The 22,913-nt window shown below is 38.9% G+C and overlaps 2 protein-coding genes and 1 pseudogene across 2 annotated transcripts; all 3 read left to right on the plus strand.

Annotated features, from left to right (window-relative positions):
- The first annotated feature begins 137 nt into the window (after positions 1–137).
- Positions 138–948, plus strand: LOC147174972 (signal peptidase complex subunit 3 pseudogene; annotated as a pseudogene).
- An 812-nt stretch (positions 949–1,760) lies between these two features.
- hsp90b1 (heat shock protein 90, beta (grp94), member 1) lies at positions 1,761–12,209 on the plus strand. The gene is made up of 18 exons (XM_086073794.1): positions 1,761–1,929; positions 2,410–2,512; positions 3,015–3,156; positions 3,233–3,349; positions 4,470–4,801; positions 4,869–4,980; positions 6,001–6,132; positions 6,225–6,341; positions 6,507–6,644; positions 6,796–6,873; positions 6,959–7,024; positions 8,179–8,448; positions 8,990–9,235; positions 9,725–9,861; positions 9,935–10,013; positions 11,519–11,674; positions 11,763–11,888; positions 11,961–12,209. Exons 1-18 carry the CDS (start codon positions 1,881–1,883, stop codon positions 11,985–11,987), a joined length of 2,427 nt encoding a protein of 808 aa, XP_085929920.1. The 5' UTR covers positions 1,761–1,880; the 3' UTR covers positions 11,988–12,209.
- Positions 12,210–12,883: 674 nt separating this feature from the next.
- prkar2b (protein kinase, cAMP-dependent, regulatory, type II, beta) lies at positions 12,884–21,782 on the plus strand. Its single transcript, XM_086073795.1, has 11 exons — positions 12,884–13,433; positions 14,807–14,842; positions 15,476–15,528; positions 16,228–16,311; positions 16,440–16,546; positions 16,623–16,776; positions 17,624–17,725; positions 17,835–17,909; positions 18,384–18,452; positions 19,433–19,568; positions 20,827–21,782. Exons 1-11 carry the CDS (start codon positions 13,097–13,099, stop codon positions 20,958–20,960), a joined length of 1,287 nt encoding a protein of 428 aa, XP_085929921.1. The 5' UTR covers positions 12,884–13,096; the 3' UTR covers positions 20,961–21,782.
- The last annotated feature ends 1,131 nt before the right edge of the window (positions 21,783–22,913 follow it).

Consider the following 22,913-nt stretch of genomic DNA (forward strand, 5'->3'; position numbering starts at 1 on the left):
TATTGGAAAATTAGGTGTCAAAGTAGTAGAGGGTAAAGAAAAAATTGATACAATATATCGATAAAATGTCTCCACTTAAACGTCACTTCCGTGGTTGACGAGCCTCCAACAACGCTTCCCTTCCGCGGTCACGTGATTTTCCACCGAATGAAGCACGCGACACCTGCCGAGCGTCTGCTTCGAGCGTGACGTCACCAGATGTTCTGTGATACTTCTGCCGCGAGCGCTCGACACTTGTCCCGAAGGTTTGCTTCGAGCGTAACATCACAAGCATCCGGTTTGTTTCATGTTTACAGTTGCCGTTCTTCACCTTTTACAAAATGACCAGTTTGCTCAAAAGAACCGAGAGGCATATCAACTTCTTCATGAACTTAATGACGGCCATAACTTTTGGCTGTTTCATCACAACATTTTTCAACGACAGAAGAGTTCCCGTGGACATCCGCGTCACCAAACTCGGACTGAGGAACGTGGCGAACGTTAACGAATCCGGAGAGCTCGGTGATCTGGTTTACATTCAATTTGACCTCTCAGTTGATTTGCAGCCAGTGTTTGACTGGAACGTCAAACACCTCTTTCTCTATTTGTCTGCTGAGTACGCGACAGAAAAGAATGCTTTGAACCAGGTGATGATCTGGGATAAGGCTGTCTATCGAGGTGCTGACAACAAACAGAACCTCAGAGACATAACATCAAAATACTTCTGTGATGATGGAAACGGTCTCAGGGACAACAAGAACGTCACTCTGTTCCTGACATGGAATGTCGTTCCCTTCGCTGGAGAGCTGTCGCTTGTAGTTGGGAATGGATACGCCAGTGTTGCCTTTCCTGAGAAATATGCGGCTTCAAAGAACTTTTAAGAGGGGAACTGAATTTCTTGTTTATAATTTGCACCACTTTTTTTTTTTATTACTCACATGCGTTGTGCAAGTGTTAATTTATCACTTTCGGTGTGGAATAAAGAAGACTGCAAAAACAACAAAAGTCCACTTTCATGTCTTGTGTGTTGAGTCGATGAGTAGTTTCCAAAATGAAGGTTATTCCTTTGAAAAGATATTCTTTGTAGTGGTGGTCCCAGTAACAGATTATTGGTATTTGTTTGGCTGGACCACATCCAATCCGTTATTTGCGTGCAGGCAAATGTGATGATTAAAAAAAATAAAAAAGTAACCTTTGGCAAGTGGGAACAGATTGTTGCAATGCTGACCTGTAGCTGCAAATAATTATAAAGGCAGCGTCAATTTGAAGTCAACCTGCACTGCACCTCTTTACATTCAATAAATATAAACATTTATTTCATCCGTTTTTTTCAAAAACTGGACATTATTTCAAAATGAAACATCATTTAATTTGTTTTATTTATTACAATTATAGTATGTATTCTAAATTCTTTAAATGAATTCCATTATATGTTTATTATTAAATAATGCTTATTTTTAAATACATATTTCGGGCTCCCTTACACGCTTAGTGGTAGTATCAGGTTTTTTTTGTATTAAATTGCTTTAATAAGTTTTGATCACATTAACTAGTCATATAATATTATGCGATGAAACACTTGTTGCGTGATAAATAAATAAAAAATCAAAGTTACTACGTATATTAAGGATGGATCATTTTGGCCAATGATGGCCAGCCACGATTTGAGGGTCTCGACTTATGTTGAGGACGCCGATTGGCCAAAGTTGCAGCATCTGCTCCGCCGTGATTGGTCTACGATTGTGCGTGGTGCGCTACCATTGGTCAACAGCGACAGATTTAAGCGTGCTGTGTTTCCGAGGGCGGTCCATTGTCAATCTCTCGTGGAACGGCAACAAGACGGCCGTTGTCTTCACCTTTTGTCTGAGGTGCAACATCCACAATCAACCTCCAATCTCAAAATGAAGCGGACGTGGGTTATAGGGCTTCTACTCGGGGTGTTAGCCTTCGGTGAGTAAGCTCGATCGGTTTCTATGTCAAGGGACATTTTCATCTACCGGGAACTTGCTATGGTTAGCTGCTAAGCTAGCATTCATTGGCGCTGATGTTTCGCACTACTCGAGTCTCATTCTTAACTTGCTTGAATGAACTTAAAGATGCGTTTTATAACTATCATTCAGTCACTGTGCATATCGGTGCAACATTAAGATTGCCTTTTGAATGCATTCAGCCAGCTTTCCAGAAGTTTCTACCGTGGTACTTTGCTATTATCCACATCCATCGTCATTTTAAAATCTTATTTTTTTCTGAAAGTCATTGAAACTGGTTTTTCCAAAAGGAATATCATTTGTGGCTTTTATTATTCCAAATTATAACCGTTGTTTGTCACCTAAATGCTCGAATTTGGATGCTGTTTTTATACTACTGCATGCTTATTGTCAACGAGGAAGGATTTGTGCACTTCATTTGATTTCTCTCCATCAATTTTAGCTGCTGTGAGGGCTGAAGATGAACTGGACGTGGACGGCACAGTGGATGAGGATCTGGGCAAAAGCAGGGATGGCTCCAAAACTGATGACGAGGTGGTTCAGAGGTTTGTGTATTATATATTTATAATACTATATTTGTAACTCAACCAGATTGCGAAAGATGGTGAATGATAGTTCATACCAATGTTTAATAGTCTGCTGTGAAAAATTACCGACTTGGTCTGAAAATTGTTTTGTTAATATTATCCATCTATGTTAGCAACGTATAGTGACAGCCAACACAAATTAAAGGCTCGTCCACTAGATGGCAGAAGGTAAATTATTAACTGGTGTATTCACTTTTTGTGATTATGGCTTGTGAAACTATATTGTGGTTAAGGCTATAAAAATAAATGGTTTGGATTCATTTGTCTACAGCCAAATTTGTGATGGGCTTGAGTTTACAGATCAAGGTCAACATGACCACGCCTGTGCACACAAACTGTCATAGAAGCCTTTTGAATAATTGTGCCGGCGAGAAGAGCATATTTGCATGTTATTTGCAGCTAACATTGCTAGTGTGAGATGTCTCACCTGTGTTTTCTTTTGTTGTTTCCTCCGCCGCAGGGAGGAGGAAGCCATCCAGCTGGACGGATTGAACGCAGCCCAGATTAAGGAACTGCGGGAGAAGTCTGAGAAGCACGCCTTTCAGGCTGAGGTCAACCGCATGATGAAGCTGATCATCAACTCTCTGTACAAGAACAAGGAGGTGAGCAGCACTTGCTTTCAGGTTTGCACGTGTGAGGTTCAGTTTTGTGGCTAAAAATAGGAATTTTGCTTTTCAGATCTTCCTCAGGGAGCTGATCTCCAACGCTTCCGATGCCCTGGACAAGATCCGCTTGTTGTCGCTCACCAATGAAGACGCGCTGGCCTCCAACGAAGAGCTGACCATCAAAATCAAAGTGCGTAGTAGCGGCCATTGCGACAATCTCCCAACTGGTGTTTTTATCCGCCATTTTTAAATGTAGTCTGTTTTAGTCAGTTAGTTAACCTCATCCACTTTGTATTTAGTCTACTTTTAGTCAAAAAATGCTAAATCTAGCATTTTAGTCCAAGAAAACAATTGTATTCGTTTTAGTCAACAAAAACTGTCAACGTTTTAGTCAGGACAATCATTTTACACCTGTATTTATTTTTTTTGTCAGCAGATTATGTTGAACATTTTGGATCCAAAACTACTTCACATAAAATGTTCTCATCTTTTTGATGAAAAACAACTTTACACAATTACAGTATATCAAGTGGCTGCTCTGGCTCCATGCTACGAGCTAGTACGTTAGCCAGCATTAGTTAGCGGTCGGATTAAAATTATTGTTGGAACATTCGAATGTTACGTTAGGGCTGCTTGATTATGAAGAAAATATTAATCTCGATTATTTGGGTAATAATTAATTTTTGGGGTACAAAACAAGAAAAATAAAATCTAAAAATATTCAGACAAATACAATTCTTTAAAATATTATAATTATGCAAGTTCCTTTTGTATGAAACTAAATGTATTAAATGAGTTATTTAAAAACATTTTTTAAAAAGGTGCAAATGTATAAATTTTAACTAAAACGGCTCAAAATTAGTATTAATAATCTTTTTTTTTGTGATTATGCTGAATTTGTAATTGAATTTCTCTATTGCGTTATAACTATAATTGACTTTTTGTTTTAGTAAACTTTTCACCGTGAATCCACCTCCAGTCTGTCCCATGTATTTGTGCATGTTGCACTTGCTAGCTGCAGATTTTGAAAGCGGATGTTTAGTGTCACAGTGACAGATTAACAGAGACAAGATTTGACAAAATCATATCATTTTCATCTCGTTTTTGTTCATGAACTAAAATGTCCATAGATTTTAGTCGAGTTTTTATTAAGTGAAGTACACTTTTGTCTTGTCTTCATTGTTTGACAAAAAGGCATACTGATTTATTGTTAATGAAGATTTTTGTCCGGTGAAAACTGCGCGTTGACAAAATTATTTTTGTTCAATTTTCGTTGACGAAATAAACACTAAAGTGTCCGTTTCCTCCAGTCTGACAAGGAGAAGAACATGCTCCACATCACCGACACGGGCATCGGCATGACCAAAGAGGAGCTGGTGAAGAACCTGGGCACCATCGCCAAATCGGGCACCAGCGAGTTCCTCAACAAGATGACGGAGATGCAGTCCGAGGACCAGTCCACCTCGGAGCTGATCGGCCAGTTCGGCGTGGGCTTCTACTCGGCCTTCCTGGTGGCCGACAAGGTCATCGTCACCTCCAAGCACAACAACGGCACGCAGCACATCTGGGAGTCGGACTCCAACCAGTTCTCTGTCATCGAGGACCCCCGCGGGGACACGCTGGGCCGCGGGTCCACCATCACGTACGTGCAAATGCTGAACGTCGCCGCTAGTGCCCGCAGAGAAGCTCATTTGAAATCCCTTTCACAGATTGGTGATGAAAGAGGAGGCCTCGGACTACTTGGAGCTGGAGACCATCAAGAACCTTGTCAGGAAATACTCGCAGTTCATCAACTTCCCCATTTATGTTTGGGCCAGCAAGGTGATTACCCACCGTTCTTTTTGGGCACATGAAAGAATGCTGCAAATCAATATGACTTGTCTTAAAGGGGAAGTGAACATCTCATTACAATAATACGTTATGTGACCTCACTAGTCCAAACATGACATTCTGGTTTTAATATTACATTTGTGGAATATGAGTTATCGCAGCTTTAGAAAACAAGTGAGCTGTGATTGGCCGTTGCCCGAGCCCTGAGCAACATTGATGTCTTCATCAATCAATGACAGTAAGTGGCAAAATGGCCGCCCTCCCGAGATGGATATAAACGGCTGGATTTTACTTCATAACTCGTATTCCACAAATGTACTATTAATCAGAATGTCATGTTGAGATTAGTGAGGTCATATAATACATTATTATCAAGAAAAGCTTATGGTTGACTTCTACTTAAAAGTTTAATTTGTTCTGTGAACACACTTGTGACTCTAAACGCTCAACTCATACTTCCCCTTTGAAATAAATGGAAATGCCAATAATAAAGTTTTTGATAAGAAAATAGCGCTCAGTATTGTACTTGATAAAACCATACAGTAAATAAACAGAATATAAAGATGTTAAAATATGTTCTATGCAGCTCCACTAATCTAAATATGATATTCTGGTTAATATTGCGTTTAGTGGAATATGAGTTAAGCAATCAAATCCAGCCATTTTGCCACTTGCTGTCGTCTAAAGATGACATCACAGTTGCTCAGGCCACAGCCAATCACAGATCACCTGTTTTCTGAAGCTGAACTGTGATTGGTTGTTACCGGAGACCTACGCAACTGTGATGTCATCTTCAGTCGACAGCAAGTGGCAAAATGGCCGCCCCGTGAGATGGACAAAAACTGCTGGATTTTGCTGCTTACACAATATCAACCAGAATACCACATTTCGACTAGTGGGGCTGCATAGAACACATTGTCCAAAAAAAAAAAATGGCAATGGATTGCCTAAACCGTAAATCACTAGATATACCGGAGTTAATTTTAATCTCACGTGTGTTTTACACGTTAGACTGAGACTGTGGAGGAGCCGATTGATGACGATGCCGAGGCAACTGAGGAACCAGAGAAAGAAGCCGCGGAAGACGAGGCTGAGGTGGAAGAGGAGGAAGAAGAGGACAAAGACAAGCCCAAGACCAAAAAGGTGCAACCGTGTACTTAATGGCTCAGTGAGAAAATCTCTTGAAAAACATTTAACCGTTTTTTTAATTAGATTTTTTTTTTTTTTTTTTTTAGGTTGACAAGACTGTGTGGGACTGGGAGCTGATGAACGACATCAAGCCCATCTGGCAGAGACCTGCTAAGGAGGTTGAGGACGACGAGTACAACTCGTTCTACAAGACTTTCTCCAAGGTCAGACGCCAGACCCAACTCTTAATTTGCGTTAGCCCATAAAAATGAACATGAGAAACGCAATACCTAATTCGGATTTTGGAGTTGTTTTTTTTAAATTCGGGATTTTTTTGGGGTGTGAATAAACGTGTGCTAGCGTAGCTAACGAGTTGCTTTTCCCAACAGGACAACGAGAACCCTCTGGCTCACATCCACTTCATGGCCGAGGGCGAGGTCACCTTCAGGTCCATCCTGTTCGTGCCCACCGCGGCCCCTCGCGGCCTCTTCGACGAGTACGGCTCAAAGAAAAATGACTACATCAAAGTACGAAAAGGGTTTCTGATTTTGAAGAAGAAAAAGAAAATTGAATCAGCAGAGGCTGAATGCAGTAATGATCAATGAAAACCATTGTAACCAGATAATCAATTTTTTTTCCCGTACCATTAACTTTGTCTAAAATGTTGTCTTGTCACAGCTTTTCGTCAGGAGGGTTTTCATCACGGATGACTTCAACGACATGATGCCCAAATATCTCAACTTTGTCAAGGGAGTGGTGAGCATTATTTTGTTCATGTTACATTGGTCTTAAATTGTATCCACACTGTAATTTACCACTCTTTGTTTTATTTTGTTTTTAGGTCGACTCGGATGACCTTCCTCTGAACGTGTCCCGAGAGACTCTACAGCAGCACAAACTCCTCAAGGTGAATGCATCTCAAAATTCAGGCATTTACAAATGACGCACTCTGAAATACACTTAAAAAAAAAAAAAGTTGTTAAAAACAAGAAAACTACAGGTGCACCTCAAATTAGAATATCATGGGAAAAATATTTCAATTCAATTTAAGTAAACTCAAATTGACTGCATAGTAAAATATTTCATGAGTTTCTTAAATTTTAAGACTAACTTCTGAACACTAAATTTACCATTAAAAAAAAATTATACATTATAAAAAATTTAATTGGAAATTGGTTAGCAATTTGACCTTCTTAAAATAAATTATACTTTCCTGTAGAATATAATTTTTAGTTTCACTTTTGAAATGAGCCAACTTATTTTCTTATGCAGTCATTGCAATACACTTGTAAAAAAAGTGTCCATTTAAAATAATGACGTGATTTGAAATAATTGTGTGGTTCCAGAAACGAGTAGACCGATTATTAGTAGTCAAGGACGCCGATAATATATATATATATATATATATATATATATATAAATATACAAACTCAAGCTCTTTTTCTTTTTTTGTTGCAAATTAAAGAATATGATTATTGAACAACTTTTAGGGTTCGTAAAATATTGGAGTGTTTATTTAAAAAAAAAAAAAGTCTTAGTCAATAGACAGCTTTGTTTTAAAAATCTAACAAAGTTCTGGGATCTCCCAGGGGCAGTAGCATGTTTTCAAAAGGTAAATAAAGTATTCCGAAATATCTGAATAATTAAATTTGGACTTATCTTAGTTTTAATTTCAAACAAAATCAGAAGGTGCAGAAAGTCCCTAAGGTCAGCAGCATCTCTGAAAATTAAAAACATTTAAATTAGTTCCCTGAAGTTAACACTATCTTTTTAATGGATCTATTACCGGCCAATATTTATCAAAATGCTGAATATCTTTGCCGATAATCGGTCTATCCCTAGAAATAAGTGCTGATTTTACTCACTTAAGTTGGCGTATAAATGTGGAATGGAGGCATCAAAATGTTCCATAAAGCCAGTTATTGATCAAGCCTTCAGATTGTCTAAATAGCAATTGAAATGTACCCAAAAAAATGTATGTGCACTTGTAACTTTAAGTAAATAGTCCATAAAATTAACGAAAGACTGGAAGCTCATTTCCATTTCCTCCCCACCCATCAGGTGATCCGTAAGAAGCTGGTGCGCAAAACTCTGGACATGATCAAGAAGATGACCGACGAGGTGTACAACGACAAGTTCTGGAAGGAGTTTGGCACCAACATCAAGCTGGGCGTCATCGAGGACCACTCGAACCGCACCCGCCTGGCCAAGCTGCTGCGCTTCAACACGTCCCACAGCGACACGGTGCTGGCCAGCCTCGAGCAGTACGTCGAGCGCATGAAGGACAAGCAGGACAAGATCTACTTCATGGCCGGCACCAACAGGAAGGAGGTACACAAACTCGCACGCACATATTAAAACGCTTTTATGGCCACTTTCTGTAGCTTTATGCTAACATACAATGGGACAGACCATAGTTGGGCTAACAAAAATTAGCATCTGTGTCCCAAATGTACCATATGCCACTTTCTGTAGCTTTATGCTAACATACAATGGGACAGACCATAGTTGGGCTAACAAAAATTAGCATCTGTGTACCATATGCCACTTTCTGTAGCTTTATGCTAACATACAATGGGACAGACCATAGTTGGGCTACAGACCATAGTTGGGCTAACAAAAATTAGCATCTGTGTCCCAAATGTACCATATGCCACTTTCTGTAGCTTTATGCTAACATACAATGGGACAGACCATAGTTGGGCTAACAAAAATTAGCATCTGTGTCCCAAATGTACCATATGCCACTTTCTGTAGCTTAATGCTAACATACAATAGGAAAGACCACAGACGGGCTAACAAAAATGAGCATCTGTGTCCCAAACGTGGCATTTACAAATACTTGAACATGGGAGCGAATTTGTCCATCCAGGCGGAGGCGTCTCCCTTCGTGGAGAGGCTGCTGAAGAAGGGCTACGAGGTGATCTACCTGACTGAGCCCGTGGACGAGTACTGCATCCAGGCGCTGCCCGAGTTTGACGGCAAGCGCTTCCAGAACGTGGCCAAGGAGGGCGTCAAGTTCGACGAGAGCGACAAAGCCAAGGACAAGCGCGAGGCGCAGGAGAAGGAGTACGAGCCGCTCACCACCTGGCTCAAGGACAATGCCCTCAAGGACAAGGTCAAATGCTAGCTCCAATTTTTTTTTTTTTTTTTTTTTATTATTATTATTATTATTTTTTTTTTAAACACATCTAGACCTTGGTTTATGAAATGTGACCATACACATGGCAAGGGAAAATGTAGGAAAGGATTGATTGCACCAATACAAAAAGTGTTGTTGTACCAAGATTGACCTGTGAGGGGCAGTGTGCTCCCACAGTGCGTTCAGACTGATTGGAAAATACAATTTTGTAAGGGTGTCATTAATTTAGATTATTCTCATTGATTAACCAATTACATAAGAAAATACTACAAATTTTAAAAAAAATGTTAGATGCACAGTTTAGCAAAATTGTTTCACCATTTTTAAAATGTGTATACAGATTAAAACACTACATGATCTGGTAAAAAAAAAAAAAAAAAGTTTAATAGAGATCCAACAATTGTGCATTTGCTGACTTTGAACACAAAGAAGGGAAAATGTACAATTTTTTTATAATTTGTGCAGATTGAGAAGGCGGTCCTGTCCCAGAGGCTGACCAACTCGCCGTGCGCGCTGGTGGCGAGCCAGTACGGCTGGTCGGGCAACATGGAGAGGATCATGAAGGCGCAGGCTTACCAGACGGGAAAAGATATTTCCACAAAGTCAGTTTGAAATCCACAAACGTCAAATACAGAGAAAGCAGTGTTGCCAACGCTAACGTTCCCGATGTTGCAGTTACTACGCCAGCCAGAAGAAGACGTTAGAAATCAACCCCAAGCATCCCCTCATCAAGCAGATGCTCAAACGGGTCAATGTAAGTGCAATTGAGAAGACCAATTGCAAATTGGGCTTGGGGTAACTCCAAAAAAGACAAAACGGAGATTGACAAGTGTTTGCTTATCTAAAAAAAAAAAAAAAAAAAAAATGTATTGTTTTCATAATCATTTTTTTTTTTTTTTTTTAGATTAGTTGCACCATCTTTACCTTTTTTGTTGTTGTTGTTGTATTTTTTAAGATATACAGGTAAGTAAAATGTTGGGCTGAATTTCTCCCCTCGGCAGAGGTGGCAAATCCACGTCCAGAAAGTAAAAACCCTGCCACGGTTTGGCTTTAGCCCCTGATGCTAGCTAGCAGATAAGCAAGCACCATGGGAGCTAGCTAGCACCTTTTCAGGACCTGGATGTGCCACCTCTGCCCCTCGGGCTCAATAAAGGGTTAACTCAAATTGAATCTCAGAACTGCTACTTGAGCATAATTATCAAATGTATAGTGTGTACTTATCAGTAATATATTTGTGGCAGTAACAAAGAATAGTAACGCATCAGCTTTATATAGCGCTTTTCTAGACACTCAAAGACGGTTTACAATGGAATTGATACATTATTCGTGCACTCATACATTCACACTCTGGTGGCGGTAAACTACTTAAATAGCCACAGCTATAAATACCGCAAAATCTGAGAACGTAGACGACTGCAGTCTCGTATTACAATTATATCTTGAATTTTTTTTGTACACATTTTACTCCAATATTGCAACATGAGTTTCAATTATATTGGTTATTTCAAATGTATAGTTTAATTCTTGTTATATTCTGAATTTAGGTTTGATTATGCCAATCTGTTATCTCAATTTTTATTATTTTTTACAGGATTTAGGTAAAATATCTACGTGGCAAATCCAGGTCCACAAAGTAAATACCCTGCCACAGTTTGGTTTTAACCATTGATGCTAGCTAGCTAGCTAGCTAGCTCCCTAGCATGTAAACAAGCACAATGGGAGCTAGCTAACAGCTGGGGCTAAAGCCAAACTGTGACAGGGTTTGGTGTTAGCCTCAGCTGTTAGCTAGCTAGCTCCCTAGCATGGACATGAGCAATGTGGGAACTAGCTAGCTAAAAGCTGGGGCTAAAGCCAAACTGTGACAGGGTTTTTACTTTCTGGAGCAGTATTTGCCACCTCTGCCATTTCAAATATCCAGCTTGTCATACTTTTCATCACAAATATTCCATATTTTACTAAATTACAATGGCAAATGTGAGACTTAAGAAATGTTTTAACTCAAATATTCCACCAGTGAACTCCTCTTGAATATTAGAAATGATCTCAAACATGAATTTGTTCATATTTAAGTGTTTGAGTAACTTGAAGCGCTTTACAAAATGTATTATATATGCAAATTTATTCTCTTCAATCTCAGCGCAATTTTTTTTATTATTTTTAAATGTTTTATGGATACTAGAAATGCTTTTCATCTCTAGTAAGTTATTAGCTGGAGAGAAATGTGAACTAGACTGAACGTGCCTTCCCGCGTGCTTATAGGACGACGCCGAGGACCAGACGGCGTCCGACCTGGCCACCGTCCTCTTCGAGACGGCCACCCTGCGCTCGGGCTATCAGCTGGCCGACACCAAAGCGTACGGCGACAGGATAGAACGCATGCTGAGGCTCAGCATGAACGTCCCGCTGGAGGAGCAGGTCGGTCAAAAAGAAAACGCCGTGGAATTGGGAGGCGGGTCGACGGAACGGCCGTTCTCATTGGAAGTGTTGACTTTTGTGACTTGAGGTGGAAGAGGAGCCGGAGGAAGAGCCCGAGGAGGAGCCGGCCGAGGACGCCGACGATAACGACGACGATATCGAAGACGGCGAGGAGGAGGACGAGGTCGTGGATGATGATGACAAAGATGAAAAGGTAAGAACGCGTCACATTGAGCAACAAATCGCACGTTTTGTGCTCTACTAAATAATCATTGTTTCCTCGTAGGACATACCAAACAAAATTGAACTGTGAGGAGCCAATTGAAGAGCATTTGGAACAACAAAGTTGGGGAACTGATTACAGCGCCCCCTGTGGTTGGTCGGACGGGATATTTTTAAGGAGCGCTTGGTTTGTCTTTTGTGTTTTTGTTTTGTTTTTTTACATTCCTCACACCTGTAAATTTGTTAATATTTAACTGACCTGTTGATGGAAATATCTTGTCTTGATTGAATAAATGTTTCCTGGGAGAAGGAAGGATGATGTCTGTCTTTTACTTTGAAATGATTTTATATAATGAATGTTCAACTAGTAAAAAAAAAAAAGTTATTTTTTTGTAAAACTTGTGTGCAGCATATTGCTGGTGTCAGGTTTGAAACTTGTCACAATTGGGTTCATGTTGTCAAATCTATTGGTCAGTCCACATGTTAAGTTTTCAAATGATGGCTAATACAGGGGTGTCAAAGTCAGGTCCTCAAAAGCCCCGAGCCAATCTGTTTTCCAAGTCTCCCTCCGAACACACCTGAATTATACAGGATCATTTTAAGCCTTGCGCAAAGGTTGCTGATCATTTGATTCAGGTGTGACGGAGAAGGGGAAACAAGTCTTGAGACCCCTGATGAAGACTGTAATCGAACCATCTTCTCAAAGCAGAGAACATCAAATTTTATTTGCTGTCAATCAGGCATTGTAATTGCCGCATCCCCAGTTACGAGGGTGTGCAATTACATTAGCTCACATTTTTGCCCCCCCCCCCCCAAAAAAAAATGGAGCCGGAAAGGTTCTAGAAGCATTCATTCCCATTTCAATTTTCTTGCATGTCTGTGAATTTTGTGTCATGAGAAGCAGCAGTGTGCTTCATCTGCTGCTCGTCCGCAATCATTGGATGGGGCGTTGCCATGGAAACCCGGGTCACATGCGTGGGTTTCCTGTACAGCCATCATCATCATCATCATCATCGGAGGAGGAAGAAGGAGACGAGGATGGTGATGACGATGCTCGGTCCAAAGAGGCCTTTTGTCGAGCAAAAAGCGCGTCTCTGACACCACTTCAAGTCCTTTTCTTCTTTTTTTTTTTCTTTTTTTATTTCTCTCCATCTTCTCGCTCCTTTCTTGCCCCCCCTCCACACTCATCACACCCCAGGAATGAGTATAGAAATCCCCGCGGGCCTGACGGAGCTGTTGCAGAGCTTTACCGTGGAAGTGCTGAGGAACCAGCCGGTGGACCTGCTCGACTTCGCCCTGCAGTACTTCACCCGCCTGAAGGACCGCGAGAGCAGCAGCAGCCGCCGCCGGGCGCCCTTCGGCCGAGACGGCGACGAAGATGGCGGGGAGCCGCCGACGCAGCCGCACGCGGCGCCGAGAGCCGCTGGAGGCGTCGGGAAGGCGGTCAATTTCGTCGACGAGGCCATGCAGATGGACTCGGAGAACGGGGAGGAAGAAGAAGACGACGACGATGACGACGACGATGAAGATTTTCAAGGTACGGCTTTCATTGCGCGGGATGTGTTACCGTAATGCAGAGAAGGAACGCTCCGTCAAGAAATGTTTGCATCCATTTGATGAAAAGGCGTTCAAGAGGTTGCATTTGTTGTTGCTCTGTGAGCGAGGAGGCCTCGAGTGGGCCTGGCTGGCGTGCATGATGCTGCACAATGCTGCAGCGTACATGCTCATCATGTGCTGTTGCAATAAAAATAAAAAAAGGCTTGTCGATGTGCAAAAGTTGCTGTTAAGTTCAACATTTATTGTTTTTTTTTAACAGCTCCATGTGATTGCCATGAGTTGGAGGATGTAGCATAGCAACGTTAGCTTAATGGACAATGTATCATAATGGCATTTGCACAAAAAAAAACAATAATAAACATTTTAGAGACACTGTTTTTTTTAAAAACTAGGTTTGGCTACTTTATTCGGGGAGCAGAGATTTTTTTTTTATCACATATATGTGGTCTCTTTCTCTTTTTTGTCTGATTAATTCATTCAATTCAAGAAGAAGAAGACACGTTTTAATTTATTTTATTTTGGGAGCTGGCAGGTTTCGATTTTTTCGTTGGTTTACTACACTATATATTTTAGTTTTGGAGGAATTCTTAGTGTTTAGGAAAGTGGATGGTTGGATATTTTTATTTAATCACAAACTTTTTCATTTCTATTTTTTTATTTGTGGATCTGAGTGGCATTTTGATTTGTTTATTTAGTGTTTTATATTCATTTATGTCTTTATTATATATTTTTGTTTATATATATCTTTGGGCATTTAATTCATATTTTTAACACATCAATATTTTTTTTCAGCCTGTAATATGTAATATTAATTTTGGGTGAAAGAGTTTTACTTGTATTTTTTTCATATGTTATTATTATTTTTATTTATTTATTTTATTTTGGCAGCTGGGAGGTATTGTGATTTATTTTGAGTTGTATTATCACATTAGTCTTTTTATGTTGCTACTCACATTTTAATTGTATGTTGTTATTGTTTTTTTTTTTTTTACTGAATCTGTATGAAAGGGTCCAAATATGACAAGCAGGTGTTAATATGATGCGGTGCTCAATATAAACATTGTGTGAGAATAATCCCTCATTGTTGATCTGTGCAAAGACATATTGTTATGGATGTTATGGATGATGGCGGCCATTGTGCATTGTGTTACGTGCCATTCAAATTGGACTGAAGGAGGTGCACACTTGAAAGCACATCGGCCCCATTGAGGTCTCTTTACCCGGCTGAATATTCCAAATGAGGTCAAGCTTTAAAAAAAGCACACGCCGCCGCTCGCTGCGTGCGGACGTCATCACGCGACCAGAAAAGCTCTCCATTAACTTTAATGTGCTTTTTTTCTTGTCTTTTGCCAGCGCCGATAATAAACAGATTCATCAGGAGAGCATCAGGTGAGTTATGGCGGCAAAGGTCTGGACTGTGCCGCCACTTCAAACACTGTACGCAAAGAATGTACGAGATTTCACTCATGACAGCATCACATCGTCATTTTTTCCCATCTTCCATCTTCCATCTAAAGTCCCTGACAGACAGATAGATGGATTCCGTGGCGCCTTGGGATAAGAGGAGAATTTATTCCGTGACCACGCTTGTATTTCAAATATTATTTTCCCATTGAAATGAATGAGTTAATGTTGTACTTTATAGAAACGCACAGTAATGACATCGTCAAAAATAGTCATTCTTCACAAAGAGTTACGAATATAAGACTGTGTTCACTATTATATTGTCAGTCTACGTGTTACTGCACCGTTTGTCTTCAGTCTGTTCCACAGCAACATAGATGCTAGTTAGTGTTAGCATTAAGCTAGTGGACTGAAAGGTTAGCTGTGGCTGTTCAGCTCAATGAATATTGTATGAATTGGTGTCGTTTCTTTGACTAAAAGTTGTAAGTTATTGTTCGCAAAAAGAAGAAATGTAAGCGACTTCATTGTTCTCGTTGACAAAAAGGGAAGGTGCGGTTGTGAGCCGGTTCGCACTCAAGCTTGCGCACTTGACTGACACGCTGTCCTTTTGTCGTACAGTGTGTGCCGAAGCCTTCAATCCTGATGAAGACGATGACGATAAAGAGCCACGGGTAATCAGATTACTTACTACATCGTTTATTGTGCCATTATTTATTTTTGTTTTTTTTCTTCTCCTTTGTGTAATGTAACAAAATTGGACGGCGCAGGCCATCTAATCCAATGCTACAAGTTGTGGCAGAGATTTTTAGCCTTACAGTATTATTCTGGTGTTTTGTTTTGAATTTTTGCATTTCTGTTTTAATTTTTTTTAAATTATTTTATTTCATTCATTTTTTAATTGTTATTATATTTATTTCTTTTTGTATTAATTTGAGTTAATGTATGTGTTAATTAATAGTTATTTTATTTCATTCATTTTTTACATTTTTTATAATATTCATTTATTTTTGTATTAATTTGAATTCATTTGTGTTCATTAATAGTTATTTTAATATTTAATAATGAAAATAAAATAACACAATAATAATTCAATGATAATTAATAATAATTATTGTTTATTTTATTTTATTTAAAAAAATATATATTTATATTTATTGGTTACATTATTTATACTTTTATTTGGATATTTTTTCCTTTTTCTTGTTTTCCTTTTTTTTAATCCCATCAGTATCTCAAATTGTTAATTTTTTTTACAAAAAAATATGAATCTGTTGCTGTTACCCTCAAACAACGTCGAAGAGGCAAATAGTTATTTGATTTCATGTTGCTGCTGTCGGTCCATCTTATCGTTGTCCAATTCCAACGTCCAGGTCGCCCACCCCAAAACAGACGAGCAGCGACAGAGACTGCAGGAAGCATGTCGGGACATTCTTCTATTCAAGAACTTGGATCCTGTCAGTATATTATTTGTTCGACCCTTGAAGAGAGTGCAGTGAATAGACTGCTGCTTGTAAATGAAAACAATTTGACGGAACAAATATTACAATGGGAGTTCAATAAATGCTATTCTCACCGCGTACAGGAAGGGATGTCTCAAGTGTTGGACGCCATGTTTGAGAAGTTCTGCGCAGAAGGCGAACACGTGATTGACCAGGATGATGACGGGGACAACTTCTATGTGATTGAAAGGTAATGTCCCGTCACCAACTTTTCTAAACCTTCAGACAACATTCTGATCTTCGCTCTCGTCTTTGTCCCTCTTTAGGGGGACCTTCAGCATTTCTGTCAAAGTGGACGGCGCCGAGAAGCTGGTGGGTTGCTACGACAACCGCGGCAGCTTCGGCGAACTGGCGCTGATGTACAACACGCCAAGGGCTGCCACCATCATCGCCACCTTGCCTGGAGCCCTCTGGTGCCTCGTGAGTGACACGCAAACATGTTTTCACTCACATGGCAGTTGTCATATTCCATTGCTGCTTATCCTAATGCACTAGCAACTCGCGATTCTCATTTCGTACGATTCAGAATCGATTTTAAATGTCCCCAAATCGATTTTATTTCAATTATTTTATACTGTCTTACCTTTGTCTGTGTGTGCCTTTATTTGGAGCGCTGTTCATGTTGTACCCGGTTTGGCCACTGAGGGGCAGTGTGGTTCCACGCGGTGTGATACACTGTTAAGTTGTAGCCACATTAGAGAGTAGACGGAAAAAGTCACAATCAAATTATTCCAATAAAAGTTGTTATTTTTTGCAGTGTGGAGCCGTTCTTTTAAGTGATGAAAGTGCTGCGAATAGCGCGCTAATTAGTGTTAGCGAGTCAGACTGGAGTAGATCATTACAATTCCTTGCACATCTATAGATTGAAGCAAAAATCATTGTCAATCAAATCATTTTGAAACAAATTATTCTTAATCGAAAATTGATTCTGAATCGAATCGCAGGCCCAAAAATCGTAATCGAATCGAATCGTGAGACATTCAAAGATCCCCCCTCTAGTAAATAATCGAGATTTTATTTTAAATGCATTAAATAAAATTAAATTTTTTTAATATGTTTCAATTTTTAAAAATTCTTATTATTTGTGTTTTTATTATTATTGTTTATTTATTTATGTGTCATTTATTTTTGATGATGATTATTTTTTTATGTATTAATATTTGCATTATAATCTCATCGCATGCCCTCAAACAAGCAAACCTGAGCCCAGAAGTTGCACATAAATAAGCGAACTTTGTTGTTGTTGTTGTTGTTGTTGTTTTGCCAGGATCGTCTGACGTTCCGGAGGATCATCGTGAAGAACAACGCCAAGAAGAGGAAGTTGTACGAGGCCTTTATTGAAACGCTTCCGCTGCTCACGTCACTGGAGGTCACCACTTTTTTTTTTTTTGGTGGCTCGCTTCAGGATGTCATGACACCGACAAACCATGTCAAGTATTTATTTATGTATGTATTTTTTTTTTTAAATCTCTCCACAGCTTTCCGAGAGGATGAAGGTGGTGGATGTGATATCGACGAAAGTGTATTGTGACTCGCAGCAGATCATTGCACAGGTGACGTATAGACATCGAATGTCGCCCTCTAGCGGCGTATGTCGCTATTTGGTTGCATTAATTGCGAATATGCTTCAATTGCTCAATTCAAATGTATCTGTTACTATCTGTGGTGTGTTTAAAAATCATTTAACCTTATTAGAAAAATTGTAAACTTGTAATTGATTTTATTAAATACAGTCAATATATATTAGTAAAACGGACAATTTGCTATTTTGTTAAGTCATTCCTTAAGTAAATATTTTGTTGTAATTGCTTAAATTAACAGTTTAAAGCGCAACCATGTATTTTTAAATATATATTTTGCATTTAAAGTTAATTTTTTTTATTTTTTTTTCACTTCATCTACATATGACTTGGCCCTTCTGTACATTTTAGAAACGTAATGTTTTTATGTTGTTTGACCGTGTCAATGATAAAAAAAAAATCTATGAAAAAAAAAAGTAATATCCAATGTCATTGTTTTGTTGACAGGGCGAATTGGCCGATTGTTTCTACATTGTGGAGTCTGGCCAAGTTCGCATCACCATCAAGAGGAGCAGGGTGAGTTTCACGCTGAAGAAAAAATATATATATATACATATACATAATATGTATATTTTTGTTTTTATAATAATATACATAGGTTCTCAAACCGGGTGCCCACAAAATAATTTGCAATAAATTGCTATTCTAAAAGGTGTATTACTACTGGACTAAAGATAAAGTCTTATTAAATGAAATGAAATGATTGTGGGAATGTGATTTTTTATTCTCCACACTTCCCTCCCACAAAATACCTCCGATTCGCAGCGCTCAAATTTCAATTTGCTTCACAAATTCACGCCTCCCGGGGGTACATACATCGTCGGATTCCACATTACTTACAGTATTGGCACAATTTAACGTTAAATTCCACACACATTCAAATCCTAGCATTCCGCTATTAGCATTCAGCATTCCCAGTCGAGTTACAAGAATAACCTCCTATTTTATGTATTTATTTATTTATTTTTAACTGGAATAAACCCCTCTTCTATTAGGGCTGGGCAATAAATCGGAAGTCATTCGATACATTGTCATTTAAAAAATGCAATCGTTGAAAATGTGCTAAATCTTGAAATGGAATTTTGTCTTCTGGATTATTAAAAGCTGTTGTTCTTATTTTCTGTTACATTCAAATGTTTTTGTGAGTTGTATTTGTTGCACGTGTGGCAGAGAATGCTGGATGGGTGCTTTATAAGACGTGTTTGAATTAAACTATGAATTAAGTTAACGTTCAAACTCATTTTGGACTTTTTGCACGTGAATTATTTTTGAATAATTGAAACCTTTTCAATAAACGTTTGTTGGGTTTACTAGATTCAAATCGATTCAAATTGTAATCATCCTGAGATTTTATGTTTGGGCCATATCGCCCAGCCCTATCTTCTAAATTTTACCCCCCCCCCCCCAAAAAAAAAAGTCTCCCCTGTAAGCGTTAGCTGGTCATAAAATGTTTGAAAAAGTTTTTCGCACCGTGTTGTGCACTTCCTTATTCCCAGACGAAAAAGGAGCAGGACGAAGAGGAAGTGGAAATCGCCACGTGCACCCGGGGCCAGTACTTTGGGGAGTTGGCGCTGGTCACGAACAAGCCTCGAGCCGCTTCCGCCTACGCTGTGGGGAGCGTCAAATGTTTGGGTAAATGTCCGACGGCCATTTTGAGTCCAGGAATGCGCCTTGCCTGTGTGGTTTTCGCAATACCAGGAAGGACACAAAACGTCACGCGTCATCAAATGCAACGGCATGCGGCGCTGACTTAAAGAGTTGAATTTGTTTTATGCCCACACTTTTAGCTCAAAACACTCAAATCATCTTTCCCCTTTGAAATCAATGGAAATGCCATTAATTCATTCCAGCCCCCAAAATAAAAAAATATTTTATTGTATTGTATTTGATTAAAAAAAAAATATATAGTAATGACATACTGTAAATAAATAGAATATAAAAAAGTAATGTAAGGGGACTTGTGTGTCTGTTGTGCCTGTTGTGTCCACCAGGGGGCAGTATAATAAATGTAACCCGACTACTATTTAAATGATGAAACGCACACCGTCACAACTAAGGTGCGGTAATATTAGTTTTTGCTTCGGATAAAACTAATATACCTGTGAATCTTGTTATTTACTCAGTTTGTGTTCATGTTAGTGGTGTCAGGCGATTACATTTTTTTATCATAATTAATCGCATGACTTCCAACAGTTAACTCAGGATTAATCGCACAGATTATATTTGTTCTAAATGTAAAATAAAATGTACAATAAAAAAAAAATTCTCTAAATTTTCATACTCTTGCTAACATAAAAGTGGGGAAAAAAATTTAACTAATAGAAATATGGCTGCATCTTTTAGTCATTGATCAGTCATTTCATAATAATTCATAACATTGAGCTAAAATTAAAAAGATGTATGAGTGTGATATTGATTGGTGTTCAGGTCATGTGTCTGCCACTAGATGGCATAATTGCATTTGATAGACGTTGGTGACAGCTCAGTGCATTTTTCTTTTCATATGAAGAGCGATCGAATCTTGAACATGAAGTAACTTGTGAAGTTCTGCACATGATTGAAATTGTATAATGCAACTTGACCGCAGTGTTCACAAATATATGCATTATGATTACATTTATTATTGCTAAATGTTGACACGTTGCGACTGGAATTCCCCCCAGTAAGGCTTTCCAAGTAAGGGGCGGTCATTAATCGCGCGTTAGAAAAAAATTCTCATTCACTGCCAGCTCGGTTTAAAAATAGATCGTTGACGTCTATTGCCGTCAATGGCAGCGAATGATTGAATGAGACAAACACATTTGCAGGCGTTTTCTTTAGTGCGGAATGTGCGGACGGTGAGCCCAAGCCTGTCGAGTCAACGTGTTTTTCCTCTTCTTGTGTTTGTCAGTGATTGACGTGAAAGCCTTTGAGCGTCTTCTGGGCCCGTGCATGGACATCATGAAAAGAAACATTGCCAACTACGAGGAGCAGCTCCTGACGCTGTTCGGGAGTCGCACCGAGATCCAGCAGCAGTGCGCCTGAGACGGCTCGCCGGACCGGGCGGCTTCTCGGCGAACCCGTCCCGCAATCCGCTTCGACAAAAAAAAAAAAAAAAAAAAAAAAGAGGGGGAAAAAAAAGCTTTTCTTACAAGACGATCACGATGAGACTTACATGTTCTGCAGTAAAGTAACGTACGCCAAAGCAGAGTCGCTTGACGCTCCTTTTCCATCCAATCGCCCTTTGACCTTTGTCGGTGTCCCCATTTTCCTTTGAGTATTGGCTAAAATGACGGTTTTGGGCTTGGACAGAATGTCGACACGCTGGTACCTCAACATTTTTACTGAGTATTTCTGTGTTAATGTTCGTGCCTGGTGGCCTACTACTATTCTTTTGCAAAAAAAATTACAAATAAAACTTCAGAAAGATAGCGGATAGTTTTTTAAGACTTACCAACACAGTGTTGTGCAATTTAATAGCAAGTACATTTAATTGGTTAAATTTGCCCCACTATAGTTTTTATCACGTGTGGCAATATTTAATTCATTTGTTGTTTTTCTGTAAAATATAAGTAATTCTTTTGCGTGTACGTGTGTGTCAGTAAAGCATATTTTAAGATTATGCTTATGTCTACCTCGATTTTAGGTATCGTTTTCAAAAGGAGAGCCAATAAATTTAAAGTGAATAAGTGAAGTTTTCTGGATGTTGTAAGATCCGAATCAAACCAATCAAATTTAAAAAATAATCTCTCTTTTCGTCCCTTTGTGCAGGTACTTCTGTTTTCTTCACCGCTAACCCATTATACTAACCCATAATGATTACTGTATGTTTCACTTTTCATGTCAATAAAAACACTTTTCTATTTATTTGTTTAGTGTGTCATCCCAGCTCATCCATTCTTTCAATATTGAATGACATGATTTTATGAAAAAATATCATCCACATTAACCAAAGACACAATTTCCCCCAAATTGAGCTCCCAGAATATGGCAAAAAAAAAAAAAAGACACACCTGACCAAACATATCAATCAAAAAGAACAAACAAATATCTGACAAAAAAAAAGACCAAAAATGTATTTAAAAGGTCACAAAATCACTTAATATTTTGCAAAAAAAAAACACCTGATAAATACTCTTAAAAATCTGACAAAAAATGAGCAAAACAAGTAACATACTGACTAAAAAATGTGACCGAATTTAAAAAAATGACTTAACAAAAGACAAAAATTGGGCAACAAGAACTTCAAAAAAGTGACAAATACATGACCAAAAAAAACGATTACAAATATTTGAAAAGAACAAAAAACGAAACCTGACCTAACTTGGACACAAAAAAATAACAAAAAACGGAAACAGACACAAATTTAAAAAACTCTTGGACAAAAAAAATCAATGAAAAACATCCGAGAAAAACAGTTGACAAAATGTCAAATAACTAAGAATCCTGTCAAAAATCAGGCAAAACAACAGCAACTATCGAAAAGCTGACCAAAAACAACAACAAAACAAGGCAAAAGATAAAAATGGACACGGTCACGTGGCACAAGAATGCGAGCTCAGCTCAGTTACTGCCGTACTTTCTGCAATCGTTTTCTTTTTTTTAAATTCTGGTCTCATGTGAGTTTCATTTTGTACAATCCCAATTGATTGATTCATTCATATTTTTCCCGATACGCCATTACTCGTTACGAGTATGTATTTGCATCCCGTAAGAAAAGTGAGCGAATATGCAGTACTGTACTGGCATGTAGCGTAACTTCGGTACTTGCTCCATTGCTGATAAAAAAGAGAGAGAAAAAACATCTCGGTATTGTTCATGTTGTTGCCAATCAGCTGTTTGTGGGCGGTTCCAGGCGTGGACTTTTGTCCAATCACACGACGATCAACAAACTCCACCCCGCCCTCCATGTTTTTTCCCAACCACAACGTCCAATAGAATCACGACGTTCAAGTTATTGACACACCATTTATCCAATAGGACGTCTTGGTTTGAGAA

This window comes from Leptonotus elevatus, chromosome 4, assembly GCF_054856555.1.
Source record: "Leptonotus elevatus isolate MCC_2025b chromosome 4, RoL_Lele_1.0, whole genome shotgun sequence".
Taxonomy (NCBI): Eukaryota; Metazoa; Chordata; class Actinopteri; order Syngnathiformes; family Syngnathidae; genus Leptonotus; species Leptonotus elevatus.